General features: G+C 35.9%; 1 protein-coding gene across 4 annotated transcripts; it reads right to left on the bottom strand.

The window, feature by feature from the left end:
- LOC129004502 (uncharacterized) lies at window positions 1-21,494 on the bottom strand. Of its 4 annotated transcripts, none has more exons than XM_054433109.1 (4): window positions 21,167-21,494; window positions 18,811-18,888; window positions 4,202-4,359; window positions 1-2,086 (listed from the first exon to the last, which is right to left on the bottom strand). In XM_054433109.1, exons 1-4 carry the CDS (start codon window positions 21,234-21,236, stop codon window positions 1,943-1,945), a joined length of 450 nt encoding a protein of 149 aa, XP_054289084.1. In that variant the 5' UTR covers window positions 21,237-21,494; the 3' UTR covers window positions 1-1,942. The 4 variants fall into 4 exon arrangements, with proteins under 4 accessions (XP_054289084.1, XP_054289085.1, XP_054289087.1 ...); XM_054433110.1 differs by lacking the exon at window positions 18,811-18,888 and adding an exon at window positions 9,232-9,252; XM_054433112.1 differs by lacking the exon at window positions 18,811-18,888.
- Between the last annotated feature and the right edge of the window lie 4,433 nt (window positions 21,495-25,927).

Raw genomic sequence — 25,927 nt, 5'->3', positions numbered from 1 at the left:
TGTCATTCTGCAAACCCAACTCTACAAAATAAAACCATAAAACGTTTTCTTGCAATTTTTTTAAGGTCATATCCTATATTTACCCGACTACAACACCGACCGGCGGACAACGGTTTATAGCGGCAACGAGTTGGCAATCGTTATTGAAATAACAGGTTGCCGCAACACGTTATTGGGCAGCTGCGTTATCGTTATAACCGTTGCCGGAAAACAACGATAATTCCCATCTCTAGACTACTCGGCTGACGTCGGTTACGATCGGATTTGACCTTGAATAAACTACGCAATCGTTTCTGTTCGTGGCATGGCAACAAAACTTTTTATCTCGACACTCCCACTTTGACGTTTTATCTCGGTGTTCATTTCGAGAATGGTTTTAATACGGAGTATTTGATTCAGCACATTTAGGGGTTTTGGCTGAATTGTTAATAATGATTTTGAGAATTCATGGTCCAATGACGAAATTCACGCATAATTCACGCACTTTTTCATGGTCACCTAAATTCACGCATAATTCACGCTTTTCAAGGTTTTCATGGCTGGTGGCAACCCTGGAGATCACAGTTTCAAGTCCCGCCAATCACTAATAGATTTTACCTAAGTGATAATGCCGCAACCCTCTTTTGCCTAAAGTCATGGATAAAACAGTTCCCGGCTAGATTCACGTCCCAGTATGTGAATGTTGGTAAAAATAAATAATACAAAATTAAAATTAATTTTCAGCAGGGAGAGGAATAACACGGCGAAGTTTCAAAACCAATGATCGGGTAATTGAGACTCATACTGTAAGATAAATCCCTTTCTTGTATGTCAAGCTGTTACAGTGACATTAATACATTTCAAAAAAATAAAATACAACATTTTGGCAATGATACCTTTTACTTCTTCTACCTTTTGCTAACATTCTGTCATCCATCTATCATTGATCCACTACATGACTAAAATAGTGTCTTCAAGGACTTATATCTTAAGTCTACTTAGGATGTAAGTTATAAGATAAGTTGTTGATCCTCAAATACAAGGACTATCTCAGACCCTTTAGGTCTGAGGCCCCTTAGGCCTATGCGAACTTACTAGTTGTTAAAACTCTAACCTAAATATTTCATCAATAAGTTGGTTCAATAAGAGTAATACTTATTAAAACTAGTTAACAATGATAAATTTTCACTAAAATGTGTTTAGTATATTGGTAGCTGGTCCATATGAGTACGTAAATGAGCAATCCTTCTTCACTACACATGACCAAAGACTTTACAAACTATAAAGTTACCGGTAAAGGAAATGTTTAACAATGTTTCCCCTGTGTTAGTTTAAAACTGTAATTTCAATCATCAAATGATTATATTATTATGAATGAGGTTAATTTTCTCACTAGATGGAAGAATGTTTGCTGCAGGTACAAACAGTTCAATACTGTTCAAAACGATGAATCATGATTGTTTGTAAGCACTAAAAAAAGTAACCCTGTAAATTCCTCAATTTGTTTTAACTGTAACATTTTACAGAGTAAAGAACTTTGATTGTTGAAGGGGGAAGAAACTTTGGTTAAATAATGTAAGAGGGCAATTAGCCAGCAATATAAAAGCTATGATCCGATTTTTGTAAAAAATATACTAAAAAAACTGTAAGTAAAAATTTGATATTATTTCAGTTGTACTCATATGGCACCACAAAATAAGTTGCCACTACTTTTGAAAAGTGATTTAAATATTTGATTATTTTATTGCCTCTCTATTTGTCTACCTATATTTTAAGAATAATTTCACTCCTCAAAGTGAATTTATGTTAAAGCTAATTTCTGAGTAAACTTGTCTTGAATCTTGAGTGAAAAGTGATTCTACCTTTAAGATTTTTATGTGAAATCGTAAGCATTGTGTACTTAGTAGTACCTCAATCCTGATTAGCCAAGTAGTTACCGTTTAATGTTTGTTCAAGGCAGTCATCACGGTTTCAACACAATCATTGCGACCGGGACCATCAGTTTGAGGAACCTGTCCAGAGAGTGTGACGAAGCCGTCGAGTTACGATACTCGAGACAGTGAAACTCGCAGCACGCTACGCCGTTCACCCACTTCTTACACTTTTTCTGGAAAAAAAATTCATTGAATAGTGTGCATCAATGTTGAGTCTTAATATTCATTTACACAGGCAGAAGGCGTTTACTTTGTTAAAGAGCACCAAATAACAGTCAAGCAGAGTTGTCAAGTGAAGTGTCTATGAGATTTTGATCTACACAGCTAGGAAGTGAGGAAGGACTTACTATCGGCATATATTGGGCGCAAGACATTGCATGAGTTACAGAATTATTTTCGCTTAATTCATAGGATGCTTGTTTTATGATGAGGTAGTTTAAGAGACCATTTCTTTTGTTTTCTTTTTCACAGAGGATACGCGTCCGGTAACCAGACGTGGATTAGGTGTCCGGTAGTGACGTCACCGGGTTGTGGGGTCCTGGAACGCCATTACCACAACGATACAATATTTGGCCAACGTTGTTCGTGGTGTAGTGGATAGAGTGCTCGGCTGATATCCAAGAGGTCCCTGGTTCGAAACCCATCGGTTTCTTTAACTTTTTGTCACATATTTTGCTTTGAATGTAATTTCTTCTTAACTGTACATCTTTTGTTAGAATTTTTGGCATTTATTATTTTATGTTATGAAGAGAATTGAACCTTCATTTGATTTTTTTCATTATCAGCAAGTTTTGTTGGTTAGGTAGGTTATGACAGTAACTGCCGGACGCCTAATCCACGTCTGGTTACCGGACGCGTATCCTCTGCGTTTCTTTTTACAGTGCAGGACAAATTATACTTTCAGTTTGAGATTTTGAGAGAGCTGATAGAGGAAATAGACACTTCTTCAAAAAAATCTACAATCAGTCACTTGGATAAAGGTCTACAGACAAATGGATCCATAATATTTTTTTTAGGAGCTCTTTATACAACTTGAAACTGAAAAGAGATCTAGCACCAGTGGCGGCAATAATAACCCCCAGGCCCTTCGTAAGTTTGTTTGCCAGGCCCCTGTTCCCCAATAATCTTTAAAAACATTATCACAGGTATTTCCCCCCAAACTTTATCTTTTGCTTGGCGCAGGATCCCCCGAGGCACCGAGGCGTCATCATTGTCTTCCATGATCGTGGAATAATTGTGAATACTTTCCGCAGTCAGGGAAACATTATCGTAGTCTACCTTGATTGCAGTCAAACCTATTACATCATCTCCCGCGAAAGCGACCCATTCCCTAATGTTTTCTGCGGTGACCGAATCATCATCTTTTTCGGTAATCGTAGCAAAATCCTAGATATATCTCCCACGGAAAAATAAACATCATCATCATATTCAGCGATAGCGTAAAAATCTTGAATATTTCACAAGGTGAAGGAAACATTAAAATTGTGGACAAAATATTGAAACTCTCGCGGCCGCGTTGACATCATCCGTGGGGAAATGTTCTCGTTAGCATCCCCGATTGCGGTAAAAGCTTTAGTGGGCATGTTCCTTGCAGACACGCTCTGCAGTCGCGATGTTATCGCGGACATAATAGCTCGACATGATCTCAATTTTCTGCCTTTGTGCTTGATATCCCATCAAGTTTGTAGGCCAGGCTCAGCTCAGTAATTGATATTCTATGTATTAAAAATCAACAGTTTCATAAGCAAACAGATTTTGAACTGACCTGATTTTGGCCCGAGATCCATAGGTAATATTTTTGACCTGACTCGAAGTAAACTAATCTAGTGTGCAGCCTCCTAATGGCATCAATGGAAGAATGGAATTATTAATTAGGTAGCGTCCTAGTCTCCTAGGTTTATTTGCCGATTTGATCGTTAAAAAATGGGGCCAAGTTCATTTGTTTGAAACGGCGTAGAGGGATATCTCTGGTGTTACCCGCTGGGGACCTTATCGTTTCTAACTGCCCTATTATAACGCCTCCACGCAGGCGACGAGGACAATTGATGCAACCTGCATGACTTTGATAACAAATGGGTAACATTTCCCATAAAATCCCGGTCAAAGCTTGCAGGCCCCCTCGCACCCTGCGGGCTATCGCCACCACTGGATAGCACTGCTGACAATGGTTTACATACAAATTAATGGAATAAAAGCATGTAAGCTATTCCAGTTGGCTAGGAGCAAAATAACTGCTACAGCTATTAAATACCTAGGAACGACATGGAATAAAGTGTCTTTATATTTACCACTGGAGGACCAGGACAGTAGATTGTCTTGCACCACATGGGGTCACTATGGTAACAGACACACATAGAACACATGTTTGGTCCAGGTATGTAGATCAGCCCATGTGTTATGTTCTGACCTTCGAAGTCAACACAATTGGCTTCTGTCTGCGCCGATTCTGTAAGCAAGCAAATATATATGTCAGACTTGTTCATTTCTCTCACTCCGGACGCTGTAATTGTTTTACCATAACTTAATAAAAGTTGGTAAATAGTTCACACATTCTGTTTTTAGGTTAGGAAATTTTAGGTTTTCGAAAATTTGCTGATTGATATATATATATATTTTATTTTTAAGAAAATACACATAACTCTTGATGCAATTGTCATGCAAGCATATCATTCAGTGAACAGCCAGTGTTTTCTTTGGATAAATGCATATAAATAGATCATATAGTCCATACCCTAGTGAAATATATTTTCCTATTATTTTTTTCCCTATTTCAAGTGAATATATTTTGGAGATTCAACTACTGTAATGAAGAATCCTGAAGTTTACTTAACAAAGATCTGGTTTCATTCAGAGGTATATCAGTAGCTATTTCCCCAATCAAATTCTGCTCGGTAGTAAGTTACTCATAGCCTCCCTTATTTTGTGGCCTATTATCTTCATCTTTTGAACCAATAGATTTAAATTTGTTTCTTAAAAGTAGGTGAATATAGCCAGGAATGTGTTACATACTAGTACTATCAAATCTTTCTAAAAAATAATTTCTTTTCAAACATGTATGAAATATAACATGAATAAGATTTTTTTGTATTAATGTCAGGTCTCGTTTGTACAGGAGTAAATTGAAATGTTGACCACATTGTGTGACTTTTATGTAAAATTTTTGTAAGCCAATTTTATTTGTAACAATTTTATTTAATGACGTCCCTCTTATCCGGACACCTTTTAACTGGACATAGGATTAACCTACACTGGACATCGGTCAGACTACACTCGACGGAAATGACATCTCATCAACGGGACAATTTTTATCATCACATATTGGTTTACCGGACTAGATCGGCAGGACATGTGCGCTACTGAAACGACTGTTCTCGTGGGAAAGATTTGAGACCAGTGATCACATGTCTAAATTACAATGTTCTCCTAAATTTAAGTCGAATATAACAGTAAACGGCCCGTTTTAACGAATTTTTGGGGACGTCGGCTTAACCGGAAAACCCGTTATCTGGACTGGCCTCGGTCCCGAGGAGTCCGGATAAGAGAGAGTCTATTGTATTACTGATATATGGCATTCTCGGTGAATCCTGAGATTAAAAGCCTGAATATGAAAATGTTGAAAAAATTTTTTTAATTTTGAAGGGATTTCTACCTTTTTTCTCAAGAAAAATATATGATCTTTTGAAATTTAGTTCCTCATTATTATTTGTCAAACGTTTAACGTTTGTATAGATAGTTTGATTCAAATCGACAAAGTATACCGATATAGACACTAATATGTACACAAGGAAAATATATACAAATTCAGGAGATTTAAAAGTGCAAAAATAATATCATGCACTTACCTTCAAAACTCCAGATTTGGCTCCAATGAATTCAAGTTCTTTCCTAATGTGGTAGTTTAATGTCTTGATTATTTGTAGTGGGCTGTTTCTGAGCTAGTGTATTTATATCTTGTATTGAATAGTTTCAATATTGTTTAAAGCTTGATCAGGTGTTCATTAATTTGATCAGTATGACTCGTTATATACATCCCTTTTTATGGTTAGGTGTAGTCTCTCAAGTATTCAAATCATACCAACAACTATAAATCCTGAATTTAGAAAAAATTTAGCCTATTATCTGACTTTTGGAAGCGGGTTATTTCTTCTCCCTGATAGAGATGATAATAATAATAAAAACCCTAGTAGGTGGGTTCGGAACCACAGGATCTGGCGGTCATACATTATCTTATAACTACAACATGCACACCATAAGTGAATCCACCCCTCCAAATTACGAGTTCTATAATCTGACCACTCAGCTCAGTGATTATAGTTCTCGCCTAGTAATGAAAAGGTTTGTTCCTGACAAAAGTGTGTAGCTTTTTGATGGTTTCAACTGTGCCAATAGCTGTCCTTGATTGTTTGAGTTTTTAATAAATGATCCTGACTAATGAAACAGCTGGTCTAAGTCAGTAACAAAGCTACACCACGCATCACACTACATTCTTCATTCATATTTGTGTTGAAATACGCACATAGGTGTCGTCGTCGTCCCCATTTCAAATGATAGTAATAATAATAATGTTTGGTTTACTAAGTTCTTTACACTTTTGTCAGCTTCCAAATTTTGGATCTGTCAGGCTGAAGAAAGAACTTACGTGTTAATACCCCCCTCTTAACTTTTAACTGGGTTACACCAGGAAAATTAAACTCTGCACACCTTTGATAAAGCAAAATTTTCTGTCAATGTTACAATTTTGCCCAGGAAAATTAAACACAGCTCACCTTTATATTGTGTGAAAGCAATTTTTTTCTGTCAATGTTACAATTTTGCCCAGGAAAATTAAACTCAGCTCACCTTAATAGTGTAAAAGCAATTTTTTCAGTCAATGTTACATTGTACAATTTTGCCCAGGACCCGAAAATGGGTATTTTACGGGAAGCTCAAAAATTGTAAATATAAAGCTCCCACGAGTGAAACCTCATTTAAAGGACTTTATTCAAGAAAAACAGAGATGCCTACTAGAGGTCTCTATCTCAGTCCAGTACAAAATGGTGTTACTCTAAAACTTTTATCAGCCTGTGAGATTCTTGTAAATGTATTTATTATGTCTTTTCAAATGTAAAAGACCCTAGGCACGTCACGTGCCTAGTGTGCCTTATGGTAAATCCGCTACTGTGTTTGAAACGTCGGCACCCACTCTTACTTCAGTCAACACTATCTAATCCACAAACCATATTCTTCATTGTATAACCCCCTGGAAGCCTATTTCATTCCTAAAGCCCCCCATACACGGGCAAACATGTTTGCGAGCAAATTCGTGACGGTGTTGACGGCGAACATGCTAGCCCGTGTGTGGGGTCTGCGAGCCTTCATACCGGAGAGCATGTTGGGCTCGGCGCTCGGCTCGTCGGACTGTCACAGCACGAGAGAAGCAAGAGTTCTGTTTGGTGGCGGCAAACAAGTCTGCGAGCATACTCGACTGTCTGTTGGAAATGCCGAGCATGTTCGCGAGCGTGTCCGCCAACAGGCTCGCGAACATGCTCACCCGTGTATGGGGGGCTTTAAGGTTCACGACAAATTGTAGTATACTCGTTTCCAACACATCACAATCAAAATATTTTGACGCTTGTTTTGAGCATCAAAACCTCAAATATTGCTTATGCAACTGCACATTATGATTTAATTTTGAATACTTTCTCGCAGTGTCGTACCACTTAGACAATTTTCTGTATAATCCATACCAAAACGATAGGTGAATTAGACTAGTTCCACTATGTTGCAAGCAATTATTGGTCAGTGCTGTCAGCTAACACATTTGGACATGTCACTAGGTGAGGATTAGTAAACAAACTCCATTCCAGGCTCACATACATGCCATCATGCTGACATGCCGCACACTCATGCATGACTCAGGCTCAGGACATATGAGATGTATGATACGATTATGTCACAATATAGTCCCTGGTACCAAACCATAAAGATGTCTATATAGTATATTACTGGACCGATACAAAAGTTAAACCTGGGCAGAACCCAACTTCTCAGTAGAAACCAAAGGAAGATCAACACTCTAGTGGATTGTTTTAGATTTTATTACTTAGTAATTCAGTTTTAAAGTACAATATATGAAAAGACGAGAAAAGTGGATTGAGAAGTTTGTATGTTACATTTATGTTCATGCTTACACAACAATATGTAAACCCATAAATTACAAAGTGGAAATTTTAACTTGTGAATGATTATGTTTTTATATTTGCATATGAGTAATTTTACGATGTGTTGTAAGTGTACAGCATCAGGGCACTTATGTAAGTTTGGGCAACATAAAGTAACAATACAAACCAGCAATATTTTGCGGCTAACAAACTCAGAATACAAAATCGTATTAAACATATTTATTCTGTTGTTAGGTTTAAAATTCATAAAGAGTAAATTCATTTCAATTTTCATCGATACAAAGAAATGAACAAAATCTATAACAGATTTTACAACTTGTTGCGTTTCATACTCTAATGACATCAATATAAATATAGCTTATAACTTACCTATAAAATAAATAAAAAAATGTGTAACAAATTTATAATTCCTACAGTGTACCTGGTCCACCACATAAGATATATTGTCTCACCACATAACTAGAGTTAGTTAATGTAGAACAAATCATACTCCCTTAGGCACCTTATTAAACATTTGTTCAATTAGACTACTATTGTCAATTTTAAAATAATAATAATACGGAATGATTCTTTAATTTAATTTCATTCATGTATTGTAAGTGGAAATAATATTTTATTGATTTGCAAGAAATAGTTCATCATTAATCTTCTAGATGAAGAACTGATCAAAATCCGTACACTTAACTTTATTTTACTGCTTGAAAAAAGATTGAGCGTAGAGTGTAAGCAAGTAGACTTGTTTTACTTACACATTTGTATGAGACAACAATAAAAAAGTACATATTCATGTACACTTGCAAACTGATTCAATTTTTAGTTACATTTGAAATTCAATAATCAAAGAAATTGTCTCGTAAAACTTATAAAAAAAAATACCAATGTGAAAAAAAATACATTATACATCACAATTTGGGACTGAAGTGTGCGTAAAAAAACAAATCAGTTGTGCAGGAACATCAAGCCTAAACACATAGTGAGTGCAGGTTTGCACTCGGGTTACGACTGAAATTGACACTGAAAAGGCTTATTTTGTAAATCACATTTTGTTTCTGACACAATTATCTCAAGTGCATTACGAACGACAACAACATGAAAACCATGGAACATCTAAACAGATGAAACATTTAGGGAACATCATCCAAGGGCTGAAGACTTACCATCCTCAAATCTGAGAGTAGCTGAGAAAACAAACATAATTGTCAGAATTTTATATAAAATTAAATATGGGGGATAAAATACTGGAATGTAATTGTAAGCCTTAACATAAGTTAAGAAGAGGAAATCAAAATTTGTCGCTATATGTGTTGTCACTTGTAAATAAAAATGGATGAATAAACCATGGAAAACCCACTTTTGCATAGAACTCAAAAAACAAATGCAATCACGGATCCAGCTTAGTGAAGCTAATTATTAGAATACTGGTTAAATACAATTTTATAGCCCTGTGGAAAATCATCTTTGCAAAAAGAAAATAATGATAAAGAAAGATCGATTACCAAATAAAACCAAGCTAATCTATAAAACATGTTAAATCGAAATACATTATTCTTCAAAAAACATTAATGTTTTATAAAATATATCTCATTAGTTAAAACGTTGAGTGCATAGGCCTAATACTCTACAACCCTCAGTGATTTTTCACACTTTAAAAAATTTCACGCCTTATTTAACAGAGTAAAAAAAGCACAACAGGAACTTCAAGAGCAAATAAATAACAGAACTCTTCACTGCATTACCAAACAACTATTTTTTTTCTCTATAGTTAGTTTGACTTGATGATTCAAACCAATATCATTGTATCAACATTTTCCATTCAATAAGTATCGGGACTAGTCTGAGAATGAAATGTTATTTCAAGTATCATTAAGATTACTTAATACTTTTCAAAATACATTCCTTCTGCTTCGATACACTTATTTCGGCGTGTCTACCACTCGTCAAAATCCCGCTGGAAGTCGGTTTCCGGAATGTTTATGAGAGACGCTGTCGTCGCCACTTGAACCGCCTCGATGGAGAGAAACCGCTGTCATTTCAGCTGCCTTTTTACTTGTGGAAATAAGAAAAAGTCAGGTGAAGCCAGATTTGGGCTGTCAAGGGGGTAATGAAACGTGGCAAAGCCAAATTTTGCCAGTAGCTGCCGCACAACAATTACACTGTGGCTCGGCGCGTTGTAGTAGTGAAGTTGCCAATTCTTCGCGATGGCTAGTCGCAAGCGCGTTACACGATTTAGTAGGCGTGTCAGTACTTGCACGTAAAATGCAACATTTACGGTCGTTTCAGTAGGCAACTACTCTCTCGTGAACAATGCCACGTCGGTCAGCACGGTTTTGATTTTGGATTTGGATATCCGAGCTTTCTTCGGATGTGAGGACTACTGTGTGTCATCCGTGTGCCACTCTGAACTTGAACGTTTTGTTTCCAGGTTATACTAGAACTAGAACACCCTGGTCTAATCACCAGTGGACACGTTGTCCAGAAAACTTTGAACTTCCTGGTCGCAGTCCAAGATTTCTAGCAAAATTTCCACCCGCAAGCTTCACACAGACTTTTCTCATCACCAAATCCTCTGTTATGACAGTGTGGACGGTTTCCACTGAAAGGCAGGTCTTCTCACTGACGTGGATGATGGCTAAACGCATGTCAAAGTCAAAACTTATTTCCCGTTAGCCACCTGAGGCTCGGTTTGAGCTTCTTCGAAGAGTTTCTTAGCCTTCCTTAAACATTTTGTGCCATTCAAAAACACTAGGCAAGGGTCTCTCTGATGCAGATTTTTTGAGTTTTAATGACAAAACACTTGGCGCGAAATTAACCTCCTGTCCCAACGAATACCCGCAGGGGACTGAACCAAAGTTCTCCTGAATGATGGGCGGGGGGGGGGGGGGGGGGGGCCTTTATCTAGCCTGACCGTTCGGACCCTCCCCTGCAGCTCTTCAGAAGCTACAGTGAACCAGTCCCGATACTTATTGAATGGACCTAGTAATTGTTTTCTCCAAATATGTTTTATTGTTATCCACAAGTGTTATATACTGTTTCTTAAATTAGGTAAAAACTTAATAAATTTGAGTAACTGAGATCAAATATATGGACTAAAAAGCATTGATTATGTAGATGTAAGGCCTAACACATGTGAACGAAGGTAAGCAGTGATTCGGGACAGCAAGGGGCAAGTATTAACAAGTACCGACCGGTTCTGCTTCATGCATTCATAGCGCAAACAACATGATGTTGAGCCTTCTCCATTAAAAGTATGAGTTCATTTCAATATGTAAGTTGTAAAAAAGATGGTCCAAATGTTTTATTTATGTAAGAATGATTCAAACTGACAAAATTCCAATGCCGAAGAACATGAGCCCTTAACAGTTTTGAGGACTAGCGCTGCAATCTAGCCACATGAGGCAGTAACTATAATATCGTCAAACATCGTTTTGTCTTATACATAAATAGCTGGCTGTCTAGTAAGTATATAGTCAATGCTAAAAGCCTGATATACAGTTAAATATGGTGGATTCGTCCAGAATTGTATTTATCATAGCACATTTGTTTTACTTACTGTTATTCTACCGAGGTATACAAAAATACTATCCTACAAATCACAATCAAATATTGATCCATTATAAGTCCTACTGAACAAATCTATTTGTTTATATACCATGTACAATCTGAATGGTAAAACACCTTGAGGAGAAGAAGTCAACAGTATAGTTAGATCCTTCAAACTGACACAGCTTCAACCTGCCAAACCAATCACAAAAGTTTAGTTTTTACTTTAATTTTAAACTACTAAATTTGAAAAAAAATCATCCCTTTAACCGGAAGTGCTTAATTGAAACTTATTAGTAATGCTATTTATCTGGGATTTAAATTATGGCATAGAAAATTTCCAGTTGTGCATCTGGAAATGGCTTTAAAATCAGTTGTGGTTTTGGCTCCGAGTCGGTCAGTCAAGAAGGCGTCAACTGTTGTTAGTTACCTACTGGTTGTTCGACCATGTTTATTTTGCATACTGACCCCGTTGCAAGGCACGGGTATATCTGCTAGTTAATGATAAAACTCGCCACTACTTATTGGTCAAAATGCTTTAAAAACTTGGTGTCAAAGTGAAAGGGGAATTTGATTTTTATGTTCAAATACAATTTGTTTTTACTGTTGACATCTTCCTCGTATACATGTTAAAATATTACTCTAAAAGCGTATTACACAATGATAATTCGATGATATGACTATAACGTTAAAAACCTTAAATTGAAAGGCTTTAAAATCCATATGTGCCATTACAACCTTATATGTTTACTAAGAGAAAGTTGAGTATATTCTTAAAAAGGCAATGCTGCACAGTGACTTGATACACACAAAGTTCTTAAATAGGTGCCTACTTATTTACACATACTGTAACTTATGGTTATTTAAAAATAAGATACCTTTAACTAAACACAAACACTATTTACTTTAGTTACAAATTAGCTAATTTGAGTTGAGGTTAAAAAGGATAACCATTGGAAGGGATATTTTTTTAAGGAGGTAATATTTTTTGGGATGTATTTTTTTACATTTTCAACTATTTAGTCAAATTTCTCAAAAAAGGATAGAATTTTGATAGATCTCTAAAAGCAATAATGTGATTTTACCATAGTATTATTTGGTACATAAATAATTAATTTCCAATCAATATGATGACAGAAACTGAACGACTATGCCGAATAATAGTTTTGGTTTAGTTAAAATTAATGAGTTTGCATTACTTTGCCAAGAATCCCTCTAAAAGCAGAAGAAAAAGGTTAGAATTAACCTTTTAAATTTTATAATGTTACAGATTGATTTTTGTAAACCTTAAATGTGATTAAACACAAGCATACCAAACATGCTAAAAAGCGTTTTTCTTACTAATATAAAAATAGCCTATTTTTCAACCTCAGGCACATAACACCTACTTTACAGAATTCCAAGTTATTATCATGATCACTTCTTAAACTATCCACTATCATAACTAAGTATTGCTGCTCTTTGGAAATTTAAGTATTTTGACAAATACGAATATTACATCATTAGCAAAGAATTACTTCCCACTAAATTTAATATCATACATTTGATTAACTGCAAATGTATGTTTTACAAGATGTGCAATATTTCTTTCAAATACGTACCTGTCTAAGTAGTATCATAAAATTACCTTTTTTTCAATATCTCGCAAAAAAAGATTAGTAAAAGAATTAACATATAAATGTTTTATTTCATTACGTTATATGTGATGCCTCTTTCAGTTACCCTCACTTTTTGTGGCCACATATACGTCCCAATATCATTTCCCAAAACTACCATTAGAATATTTGACACAAGAAAACCTTGCTAACTTTAACCATCAACGGAACTAACCTGGCCCCCCTTAAATCAATACAATACGCTAGAAATACGAGTCACAACACCTAAAGGTAAAATAAAAACTAAATTATATCACAGCTACAAACATACAGCTAATTTGTTTCTCTAACGTAGTAGTAAAAATAACACAGCCTACGGTAACGTACTTGTTCAAAACTCTTTTTGATTTTGCGAACCAACTATATTGTAACAATGAAGTGTAAGAGCCTTCAACGCTTTGTGTATGTAAGACAATAAATAGCACCTAATAGCGATTTGACAATAGAAAAGCAAACTTATAACCTTAAATGTATAGCTAAACTACCCTACTAAGTACAAAAGTATCTTAGTGATCTAAGAGTGTGTTACATTTAATATAAGACTAAAAATGACTAGAAATGTTTTGTAAATCAGTAGAACCTCAACAACAACAACACTCTCATAGGGATTGTTAATAATAATACTTGTTATCAAGGTTGGGTTGTTATGGAGGTTTGCAATAGCATGTTATTGGGAGTAAAATAAATTAAAGGGATTGGAAAATGACACTTTATCAATGGTGATGTGTTATCGAGGTTCCACTGTACTATGACTAGTTATTTAAATTTTACCATTGGCTATTGGATCAATAGTCAAAGGTTTACACATAAAATTACCAAAGACTTTATGGTCCTGTACTAACATATTTTCTTTTAAATAAATAGTAAACACGTTTAGATAAAGGCTTAGCTAGAAATATTTTTATCACCTCTTTAGTCTTAAAAATCTCAGGACTATATTTCAAATTCCTTAAGAGAAAAAACACTAATGAGATCAATGAGATTAACTAAAAGTAACAACTATTTGTAATAGCCCTCTAGTTTATTTTTGTACATTTTATGACAGGATTAAAATGGACAAAGGAGATAAATTGAGTTGCAACTCCTTGACTTATCTAGAAGAGGTAGACGGATAATGATCTCTTCTTCTTTTATACTCAATTCCACATTTTGCGTGCAGTACGGAGCATCCATATGTCATGTGTTTGAAAACAGTCACAGTAATACCAGCCATCCTAAAAAATAGGATACACAAAACTTCTTCATTTTTTACTTTTTTATAATTCTTACTTGTCGTGTTGACAATACACAAGTCAAATACCAATATTTCCTTATGAAAAGCATTCAGTTACAAAAGCTAGTCAAATGGTAAAATGCATATCACCTTCACAAAAGTCAGAGCCCAGTTGATACAACTCGCATGACAATAAACATGGTATTTCCAGTGTTGATAGCAAACTTAACTTTCTTAATCTCTTCAATGGTACTGCACAGTAAATGTGGAATTGAGTAAAGGATTTTATTCCAAAATATCCAGATCATTGCATAGCTGAAAGCTTCTTAATCCTGTCACACATACCAGAAAGTAATTGTTACATCGGTAATGTGCCGTCATTAGTCAAAGCTTACAACAGTTGTAGTCAAGGGTTACTACTGTACAATTTCATGTAAAATCTCTTCTTTAACGTGAGTAGACAAGCTCACAACCTCAGTGCAGATATGTATGTTATAGCTTGTACAGTAGGGTGGCTACAAGTGTGAGTAAAGGGATGCTGAGCCGTCTGCTAGGGGCGGAGTTGCGGCGTCGAGGGCGGAAGAGATCCGCTGGATCGTCCAGACAAGTAAAGTCGCAACAGCCCTCTCCCATACTCCACTTCTTGCAGCGTTTCTGCACAACACACACTGAGGTCATACTTAGATGTAGAATTCATATTTGTAAAATTGGTTTTGAGACAACTAATGATGGTCAAAACTAGGAATTTCCAACCTCAAAACTAAATTCCGAATCTGAAAAATGGATTCTTGAATCTCAACGCAAAACTTTTTTCTTGCCTGGTTTGATTAATGATATAAGAAATTTGTTTGATGAAAATGATTTTAACTGTACCTACACAATAAAAACTAAAAGAATTCCCTGGTCCTGATATATTATAATGAATATGTGACAAATACACTTTAAACCTACTTAAACTTCTTATGGAATTTCATCAAAAGGGTGGTGAAAATTAGGTGTCTACTGTATCTAATCGATATGAACCAGCTGTTGCCAATATTTTATTTTTAAATAACATAGTTGTGTAGCTAGACACAGATTGTGTCACAATTATATTTTTCATTAACCAGAAATTAGTCATTTAGATCAGCACAATCTGTCGGAGGCTCACATCAACTACTACGATTTAGATAAAAAACTGGCGACAACTTTAACATGGGGATGGAACATCTATTATTACCATAGACTAACAAACACAAGTAGACTTCTCATCCCATTGTAAATAAAGTTCATTTTTCGTGTCTAGTTCATATTCGGTGACACTGATTGCTAGTGTCGACAAGATTTTGTTTCTATTCTTTTAGGTTTAATTTCATGTTTATGGTTTACTGTTTGGTTACATAACTAGGGGGCAAGTTATTGTTATGATTAGATTGTTTTATTTGGTTAAACGAGGTTTTAAATTACGGAAATAACACAAAAAAAATTATTAACAAAACACAACCTCTACAGTACACTTGACAGAACTAACAATAAAATTGGCTTCAGCTGTTCCAAGAATGAGAAATCTACCAAGGGCATTATCATTGACTATATACACAGAATAGTCAACGGCATTACCTATGACAGTAGATAACAAGAAGTAGATCAAGTAAAAGTGAACTACCGGTACTGTACTACAGTAGAACTCTAAATATCTTCAACTTGTTATATTCTTAACAAGGAAATATATTTCTAACAAAAACGTATAGACTGAAGTCTTGCTAATACAGACTAAATGGGACCCAGCAATGCAGGGCCTATTGACCCTATGATAGGCACGGTAGGCACAAGTCTAGGACACGAGGCAATAGGCTTTTTGGGGGGCGCCAAAAAATTGGAAAATAAATCAAATGGTAGTTGTATTTGAATGCGATTGTCGTAGACTTCTGGTAATCCCTCGCGGCCGTGTAGACATAGTAAAGGTCTCCCGCGATTGAGGAAAAAAGTTAATCATATCTCGCAGACGTGTGAAGATCATGATTGTCTTCCGCGATCACGCCTAAATTCTGACTGTTTCCCGCAATCGTGTAGACATTATCATCATCTTCTGCGATAAGGACAAAATTCTGATTATCTCTCTGGGCTGTGAAGATTGTCTCCTGTGATTGCAGGCAAAATGGTAATCATCTCCCGTGGTCATGTGGAGATCATCATCGTCTTCCACAATTGAGGCAAAAATCTTTTGATTTCCCGCAATCGTGTGGACAGTACCATCTTGCGCGATCATGGTAAAATTCTTATAATCCCGCGCGGCAGTGAATTGTCTCCCACGATCGCGGCAAAATGGTAATCACAGATAGGTCACTGTGGTAATGCGCAAACACGGTAAATTGAAAATTCCAGGAAGAAATACAAAATTCACCCATAATTCCCGGTTAAAAAAACTCCAGCATAATTCATAGTTTCCCGACTGGTGGACACCCTGATATTGTAAAGGGGCACAACCATTAGTTTTGCCTAATGTTCAGTTTATATGACTGGTCTTCGTCAGTATAAAAACAAAACTGTGATCAGAAACATGGCAGCTGGTATATTGTAAATCACGCCTGTAAGTTGTTTTTAGCAGGTAAATTTAGTAGGTAACAATTGTTCTGTAGTTGACTTCACTGTATAGCTATGCTGCATGTGAATGAACAGTGCCCTAAAGAATGTCTACTATACTTGCCCAATTAGGGGAGTAAGCTGGTCTACTTTTAGAGCGAGGGGTTTCTGTCTTTGGTTCTTCTATCAACCACCTATGGTTTTTAGCTACGTTATGATGCCGTGGCCTTATCTGACTCGCCCGAAGTAATATGTAAACAGTTTTAGACTTGAGTGGAGAGCCTAGGATCCTAGGATATGAAGAATAGACAAATAAATACTCCTTCTTTTATTTCTAAATTATTAAAAATAAACTGTTTACTCATCTTGTTTCCCACTTCTGACTTGGTTTACTTAGTTTTATATTTGAGCTATCAAATATTTAGAGTTCTAATGTAGTGGTCTAATGAGTTGGTACATACCCATGGAGGTCCATCGCAAAAGATGGTCTTGCACCACTCAGGTTTGTTGTGATAGCAGACGCACAGAGAGCAGACGTTGGGTCCGGGGATGTAGAGTAGTCCGTGGACGACTGTGTTGCCTTGGAAATCCGTGCAGTTCTCCTCCACACCAGCTACAACTGTCTACTCAGTCTAACCACACTACACTACCTCACTTAACATATACAGGCAAGCCTTGGTAATCGCAAAAAGTACAGACCTTTCAGTGCATTGACACTAAAGCCGTTAGAATATTTCTTCGGACCTCAATGTCTCAAAACTTTAGTAATTCAAAATTTGTGTTTCGGACACTCTCCAGTATTATGTAGTTCAAAAAGCTCAAAGCTCTAACAGCCTTAAATTATATTGGATTTATTCAGACATTGAAGATAAGCAGCTATCAGCAAGCTAAATCGTATTTTAATCTGTGTCAAAGATGCATTTCTCAATTTATTTTCAATAACGATTCAAGCTGTTTTAGCCTTCATTTTTATTCCCTGCACTAACACAAATTTGTTGATAGGGCTAAAAGGATTAATCACTTTGCTGAACAATTGGGATTACCGAGGTTCGCCTGTATATAAAGAATACAAAACTGCCATTGGAACACACTAAGCACAGTGACCAGCTTTTCAACTTTGTACAGTTGCCTACAGTGCAAAGCTGAAAAATATTTTGAAAATTCAGGAAGTTTATTTTTTTAAGGGAAATATCTAGTTACACAAAGGAAATCCCCTTAGAAGTTGAATATTGGTAAAAATTCAAGTTTACTTTAAAACAAGGTACCTAGTTATTGTTCTGCATTAAAGCTTGAGGAAATCGTATGAAATCTGACTTAAATGCTTTGCAAAATAAAAAAACACCAAAAAACCCAAAACTTTCACACTCATCAAATAATTTATCTAACAGCATAAAACCTTTCTAATACACTGTTTTTTAACCAATGAGATAGACTGAAAAACATAATTTTTTCTTACAACCCTTTCACAATGGTTCATTACATTACCACCTATTAAAACAATAAAAAAGATTATCTCTTAAAGCATGGATACCACACTTTGGACAAATGTAAAAAATATAACACTCAATTGCAATATTAGTTAGCTAATAACATGAAGCTTTAAATAGCCAATAATAATGATCACAAAAGTAGGTTAGTTACATTTTTCTAACCAACTTCATAAAACGTTTACTGCACAAATCTTAGTAGGCTAACAAATTTTTGTTAGACAGCATTAATGAGATTAACACATTTTATTGAGGCTGTAAATATTAATCAAGACGAACCATCAGGAGGTAATTTACGAGGATTAAACAAGTCGACTTCCGTCCCAGGACTGAAATGAAGTCCAACTTCATGTGTTACTAACAGACAAAACAGAAATGTCAACCTTAACAGGTTTGGTACAATGTTTCAAGACTATAAATTATTATTATTAATTTCTGTTCATTTTAAATTAAACCCATTCAAGTTTCATAGCTACCTAATTAGTAACGCAGTAGGGTAGAAACAAACGATACCATTAAGGTAGGTATTGTTGAAAGCACCCAGAAGGTGTAGGCGACAAATAAATATACCTCACGTCAGAATAAATGAATGGATGATAGGGTAATAATGTTTGAATAATTAAAACAACTACAAGATCATCATATTTACAAGGAGCTTATGATTTCATAAAGGTCGTCTATATTTAAGTTCAAAGTAGGCACATAGTACAGTTGTCTACATAAAAATCTAAGTAGGCTAGGCCTAAGAGCAAAACATTTTGGAGAAGTATGGAAACCCCTTTATATATATATATATATATACACACAAACAAGTTACACATTTTGCTGTTCAGTTCGGTAATTGTATTGGAAAAAATGTTGAAAAGCAGTAAAGCAAGTTTACCTAATGTAAACTCAATAGTGTAGCTTGATGTGTGATTGAAATCTCATACAAAGATTTAAGTTTTGATCATTCCTGTTTTCTAAAAGCTACAATAAGTCAGTAAAAACTTAAAAACAAATACCTATGTTAAGGAAACTGAACCACTCAGGAGGCTGACATTTTCAATTAGCCCATCATAAAAGGATGTTATACAGTAAAAAGTAAAACAGAAAGGCTTAATTATGTTTTTACTTGCATTCAAAAGGCAATAAATTAAAAAAAACAAAACACAAACTCTGAAATGGATGAGACTCCTACTCATTTTGAACACCAGGTCAAAAAGCTGTTTGTTCAAGCCTTAGGATTTGTGTAATCCATCGGTAAAAAAATCAATAGAGAAAAATATCACTTTACTGAATTAAAGGAGCGACTTACATAGAGCACGAAAGGGAATATGTTAAAATATTTAAACTTAATTAGTCCAAAAAGATTCAGCTGCCGTATTTAAATAAAAAGTTTTAACTATTCAAAAAACATAGGTACTAAGTTACTGTAACTGGTTACTTATTTCTTAGTTTCTATTGTATCTTTTCAAAATGTTCTTTTAATATACTGCATAAAGATTGTCCCCCGCAAAATTTTTCAGCTTACTTTGTATGAAAAGTAAAATAGAGATACGGACCTGCCAAAGACCCTATGGGAAGTAAAAAACTATGATGAATATTATATATATTTAAAATATCTATATTTTCTATAGATATTTTAAATATCTACCAAAATTTTGGGTAAGCCCGTACCTACCTGGCCTGCCCTCTGGAGCCGCCCCTGTTAGGTAGCTTAGGGTAAGTTTAGGCCTAACTTAAGTAGGCCTACCGGTAGTGTTGAAATTACTTAAATTCCCATGTGTCCGTAATGTAAAAATTTACTTCAAACTAGGTAGGCTTTATATGATATGACTGGTTAGTTTCCATTAGTAGGACAGAATGTATGCTCACCATTGTAAGAATGGTTAGGTATGATTTAAATTATTGAGTCCTAATCCACAAAAACACATTCCTTATTTCTGAAAGCAGACATATTTTCACTGTCATTTGATGTAGGCTACAGTGATTGGGATTCTAATGTAACATAGGGATGAGCATCGATAGTCAATATTTTCTAAACATCAATGTTCGATGTTTTTTACATTTATCAAACATCAATGTTTTTGGCTAGGCTAAGTATTGAGATAACGATGTTTTCCATTACTGGAGAGTACAAAAGGCAGTTGAAAAACTGTAAAAACGTTGAAAAAAATCAATGTTTTAGTCCCAAAAACATTGATGTTTTCAACGATGATCGGTACATCGATGGTTGACGTCGATGTTACCATAAATGGTGAACATCGATGGTTGACCTATCGATGCTCATCCCTACTGTAACATTCTCCTCTATCATTATTCTTAAGTGATCAGTAATACAGCAATATAGACAAGTTGTAATGCTTGGAGATTGCCTACCAAAGTTATCTCTTGTCAACACTACTTATTCAAACTCAAAGAGTGCCATGAATAAAATGTTTATCAATCTTGTATTTCTTAACGAATGAATATTTTTACTTCCCTTAGAGAGGATTAGACTAGGCCTAAAATGTGGCAAGGCCTATGGCATTCCAAGAGAAACACAATGACATAAAAAAAACCTTAACCGATCATTCAAAAGATTATCGCTAATAATAGTGAAAGAGATGCAAGATGTTTTAACTGAAGTTCATGATTGATTAAGAAGTATTACCTGTCAGTTCCATTAGAAGGAATATCAAGACTACACCAAACAAGGCGGATCCTAGATTTAAAATCTGCATTGCGAACAGTCAATCCTATCTCCCTCCTGTCAATCGACGACTTGACAATACAACTGCCTGTCGTCTGCTAATCAGACCGCCGTCGTCTGCAGCATTAATTCAATCCATTTATAGATCAGACCACGCTCATAAAGGGTAAAATTTGTATGAGAGCATAAATAATTCATAAATTTAAAAATTAACTCCACGAATCTTCAATTTAACCGTCACTTATTCATTTCACAACTTATAAAACCCTGCATTGCTATTTTTAATCTACAAATTCTACTGCAATAAAAAATAAAACAAGCTAGCCACACCTAACACTATAAACTGATGAAAGCTCGGAATACTGCGAGGAACACATGTAATACTCAATCAAACTGTTTACCGTAACCAACCGGCTATAATTTACCGAGGCCATTGAGCTATAGTAGTAGACGCTTGATTGAATATAATACCGGTCATTGATTTAAACCATTGACAATATAAGTCAATCTTTAAACTAAACAAAGATCACATAAGAGGACGCTGCTTATTAGTGCTGCTCTTCTCCATTGTGGAAGGTCTTCTCCGCAGGATTCCAGCCCGATACACTGCTGGTTATTCAGAAGCAAGATTCATTCAGCTGTCGTTATTAATCCTATATTTAATCAGCATAAACTTATTCGTACTGCGTGGATCAGAAAGGACGAATACTTCTTATTTTTATTCAAGAGTTGATTAATCTTCTGTGAAAAACACGAACTATCAAATCTGGGCGCATAGTTGGAGGTTCAGAGCTCATATTTTATCGTTGAATGAATACATATAAGTTCAGCACACAGCCAAGGCCCCACTAGAAAGAACACAGCACACACAGCACAGAGTTTTTGATTATTCTCGTCTAACAAATGCCAACTGCCAGTGCCAGCTATTCCCCCTCGACCCTTATAAACACATCAACAATTAATTGATATACACCATGCCATGTATTGACGTGAAAATTCCTGTCTGTTATAGAAAATCCATTATGCTGTAAACTGCAACTGTGCTATGGCATCTAGTTTGATCACTCAGCCATAAATGCATATAAATCCATGGGTATAACCTTCAGTATCCAATATTCAATGGTATAACACAAAGTAGTGTATTGCATCTTTTGCAAATCTGGACGGTAAATTTACTTATTGCACTAGATTCATTTTGGACCCTTGGAAACAAGTTTTGGGCTCCTTTTAAACTCTGCAATTTGCACATGGGTAGCATCGTTTTATCATTGATTATATATCTCCCTAAATGGATAATTCATCGCTATGCTAGCAACACAGCACAATGTCCAATCTCCATCATTCTATATTCTAATGTAGTTCGTTCCATAAAGCTGCTTCCACCATTCCATCTTTCATCCACTTTTATTTGATATTCCAATATTCCAATATGTTCCAATCCAATCCACATTTACCTGTAGTCCAGTCAATGAATGATCCAAAAGTGAGTGTAGAGTGCGTGAGCAGGTAACTAGCGATTCCTTCAGAAACTTGTTCAGGGGGCTTAGGGTGCAAAATAAGTAATAACTCGTAATCTGTTTAACAAAATTAAACACATTATGTACTTTTCTTGTAGAAAATTTAATCTTCTTCAATTTTATAATTTAGTATAATATATCTAATATATAAAATTCTCGTGTCACAGTGTTTGTCTGCAAACTCCTCCGGAACGACTTCACCGATCGTTATGAAATTTGGTGTGTAAATTCTGTAGGTATGCGAATCGGACGTAAACTATTTCCCGTTTCGAAATTCTTAAAAGGGCTCCGCCCAAGTGGCTCTGGAGTTTCCCATGTTAACCTTATGAGAAATGGAATTAATGAATCTTAACAGCTGTTTCAATTAACTGGAGGCGAGTGAGCGTAGCGAACGAGCTAGCCTGAAGGCAAGTGAGCGCAGCGAACGAGCTCCAACCTAAAGGTGAGTGAGCGTAGCGAACGAGCTCCAACCCAAAGGTGAGTGAGCATAGCGAACGAACTTCAACCAGGACGTGATTGAGCGATGCGAACGAGATCATCTTGAAAATTAAACGTAACGGTACTTTCTTTCCATCGGTCTGTCTTAGGGGAAACCTATAACTTAGGCGATACGAAGTTCGCCGGGTCAGCTAGTATATATATAAAGTTGTTAGTTTTCGAGATATAATCAAAAAACCCAAAATGCGTACCTTTCCCCCCTCCAACCCCTGGCTCACCACCTAGGACTTTTGGTGTGTTAACAAACACCCTAAGCCCCCTGAACAAGTTTTTGAAGGAATCGCTTTAGTTACCTGCTCACGCACTCTACACCTCATTCCATTCCTTGACTGGACTACTGTAGGCCTACACACCTTTACCAACAATATCATTGACTAGATAACCTGTTGCTCAAAATCGAGCAAAACTGAAACTTGTAACCAAAGAAATAAACAACAAAAACATAAACCGTGAGAACTCAATCAAAGAGTAATTTAAAAGTCTATGGCTGATTATAGAAATATGAAACATATGTTGAAACAAATTATAAAACTAACACAATATTTCAACCTACAATATAGATCCGCTCTCATACTGCTTTTGGTCATCTCTCTTATGTATTGTAAGTGGGTCCCCTCTATGAGAACATAGAAGTCAACCAAACACTGTTACTTCACATAGTAGCTAGTTTATCGTTAGCTTTTCAGAACGATAGTTTCTGTTTAAGGCGTGTTTAAATTAGGGGCCCCAACCAAAGTCTCCGGTTGGGAACATTAGAGGGCAAGCAAGTGGATCTAACGACGGATCTAGAACGGATTCGCTTTTAACATTATTACTTTTTGAAAAAAAAAAAAAAAAAATTGGTCTGGTGGTCCTCTGTTTTCAGCTTTAAAAATAGTGGTGACATCTATACAGGTAGCACCATTGTAGTGAGGAAATTTCACTTATTTTGTCTCTTATTATGTACATAGGAATCTCACTTGACTCTTTGGAGCTCTCGTCCCTACACATTTCTGCCACAGTTTGAAAATATTGGGCAAATGGGTTGGCAATGTGACCTTATTTCCCACATATTTTTTTCATTGAATCTTTTCTTTCAAGTCTCATGGATCTAGAAATTTGTAGATTCCCTGTGTGACCCTCTCATCTAAATTAGCTTCAGAGCTGACAATGGCAAAGGCGGAATTGAATTGACGAATTTTGTCCAAATAATTTCTAGTCTAAGCCTCACACAACCGGTTGTATCTCATTGTGTTGTATCCGGTTCCAAGTTCCGGTATCGTTGATTCGTTGTGTCTCTTGTTGAGTCTACCGATACAATTCCGCTCCGATTCCATGAATTGAGACTAGGAATAGGAGGACTTGGATCGCACAATTTTATTACAGCTGTGGTTTTTCGATACGGACGAGATGAGAGCTTTCCATTGGTTGTCATGGCGTGGCGTCACTCTCTTCAGCCATCGGCAGTGTTTAGGGTGGGTGTAGTGGCCGTAGTGCGTAGAGTACTCGGCTGGATCCTGCCGATGTACATGATGTAATCAGATCGAATTTTACCGGTGACACTAACTTTTTGTCAAAGATTTTGCTTAGAATGCAATTACTCGTACATAAGCTTTTGTTAGAATTTGAGGCATTTATAATTTTATTTTACGAACAGAACTATTTCCTATTATATAGTTTTAGATTTTTTCACTATCCAGCAAGTTTGGTTAACTTAGTTAGGTAAGGTTATGACAGTTTAATTTTATAATTGATATAGTTAAAATATCGATTATTATTTAAATCCAAATGAGTCAACAAACAACAAAGAGTGACGTCTCAACCCTCAAGAGAAGAGAGACGTCACTCCATGACAGCCAATAGAAGAATGGTAGAAATTCCACCCCTTTCTTTCTTTCACTGTAACTCTGTGATCAATGACATGACTGTAAATCTCGCTGATGCTCTCCAACGCACTCAGAACTACTGTTTAAGATTTGTTTATGATCTGAGACGTAATGAGCGCATCACTCCTTTTTATGTTGATTCTAAATTACTAAAACTATGTGACCTAAGATCAATAAAAATTCTTATGATAACCTATTCAATATTAAAAACAAAATTTCCAAAATATTTTTTAAACGACTTCAAATTTGTAGCTGAAGAAAGTGTAAGAAACTCACGTTCTGCTTCAGTAACTTTGCGTATGCCTCATCATAGAACGGCAGTTTATGACAGAGCGTTTGTTGTTTCTGCTTGTCGCCTTTGGAATGATCTCCCTCTAGCCATAAAAACCCTTGATAGCCGTCCCCGGTTTGTGACAGCACTAAAAAATCTGTTTTCTGGACGTATGGCCGTGGTTGGTATATCCTAGGCGTGCGCTTGGTTGATCACTGACAGGTGTGCGTGTGTGTGTGCTAGTTCTTGCGAGTGTGTGTTGTGTGTGTGCGTGTACGTGTGTAGGTGTGTGTGTGTGTGGGTGTTTATGTAAGGTGGTATGTTTTAAAAGTGTATTGTTTCTTTTTACATTAAATATTGTAAATAGATTATAGTATTTTATTTGTATTGTACATTGTTTTGTTTTATTTGTATGTTTAGATTTGTATAAACAGGTTAAATGTAAGAGAGGGCCATGTGGCCCTAACTTTGCCTGACTAAATAAATCATTTTCATTTCATTTCATTTCTTTGGCAGTTAATCATGGTGTCCCTCAAGACCCCATATTGGGCCCTTTTTTGTTTTTGGTGGG

The sequence above is a fragment of the Macrosteles quadrilineatus genome, unplaced genomic scaffold (assembly GCF_028750875.1).
Source record: "Macrosteles quadrilineatus isolate MER2022 unplaced genomic scaffold, UCM_ALF_1.0 Scaffold_9__3_contigs__length_116548681, whole genome shotgun sequence".
Lineage (NCBI taxonomy): Eukaryota > Metazoa > Arthropoda > Insecta > Hemiptera > Cicadellidae > Macrosteles > Macrosteles quadrilineatus.
This window is presented reverse-complemented; position numbering and strand designations above follow the sequence as displayed.

Excerpts from the sequence above, each read along its gene's own strand:
- LOC129004502 (XM_054433109.1), bottom strand. The coding sequence starts at position 21,236 with ATGCAGATTTTAAATCTAGGATCCGCCTTGTTTGGTGTAGTCTTGATA. Across the intron at positions 18,889-21,166 it reads CCTTCTAATGGAACTGACAG|TAACACATGAAGTTGGACTT; the intron begins GTAATACTTCTT and ends TTTGTCTGTTAG. Across the intron at positions 2,087-4,201 it reads ACTGTCCTGGTCCTCCAGTG|AAAAAGTGTAAGAAGTGGGT; the intron begins GTAAATATAAAG and ends TTTTTTTTCCAG.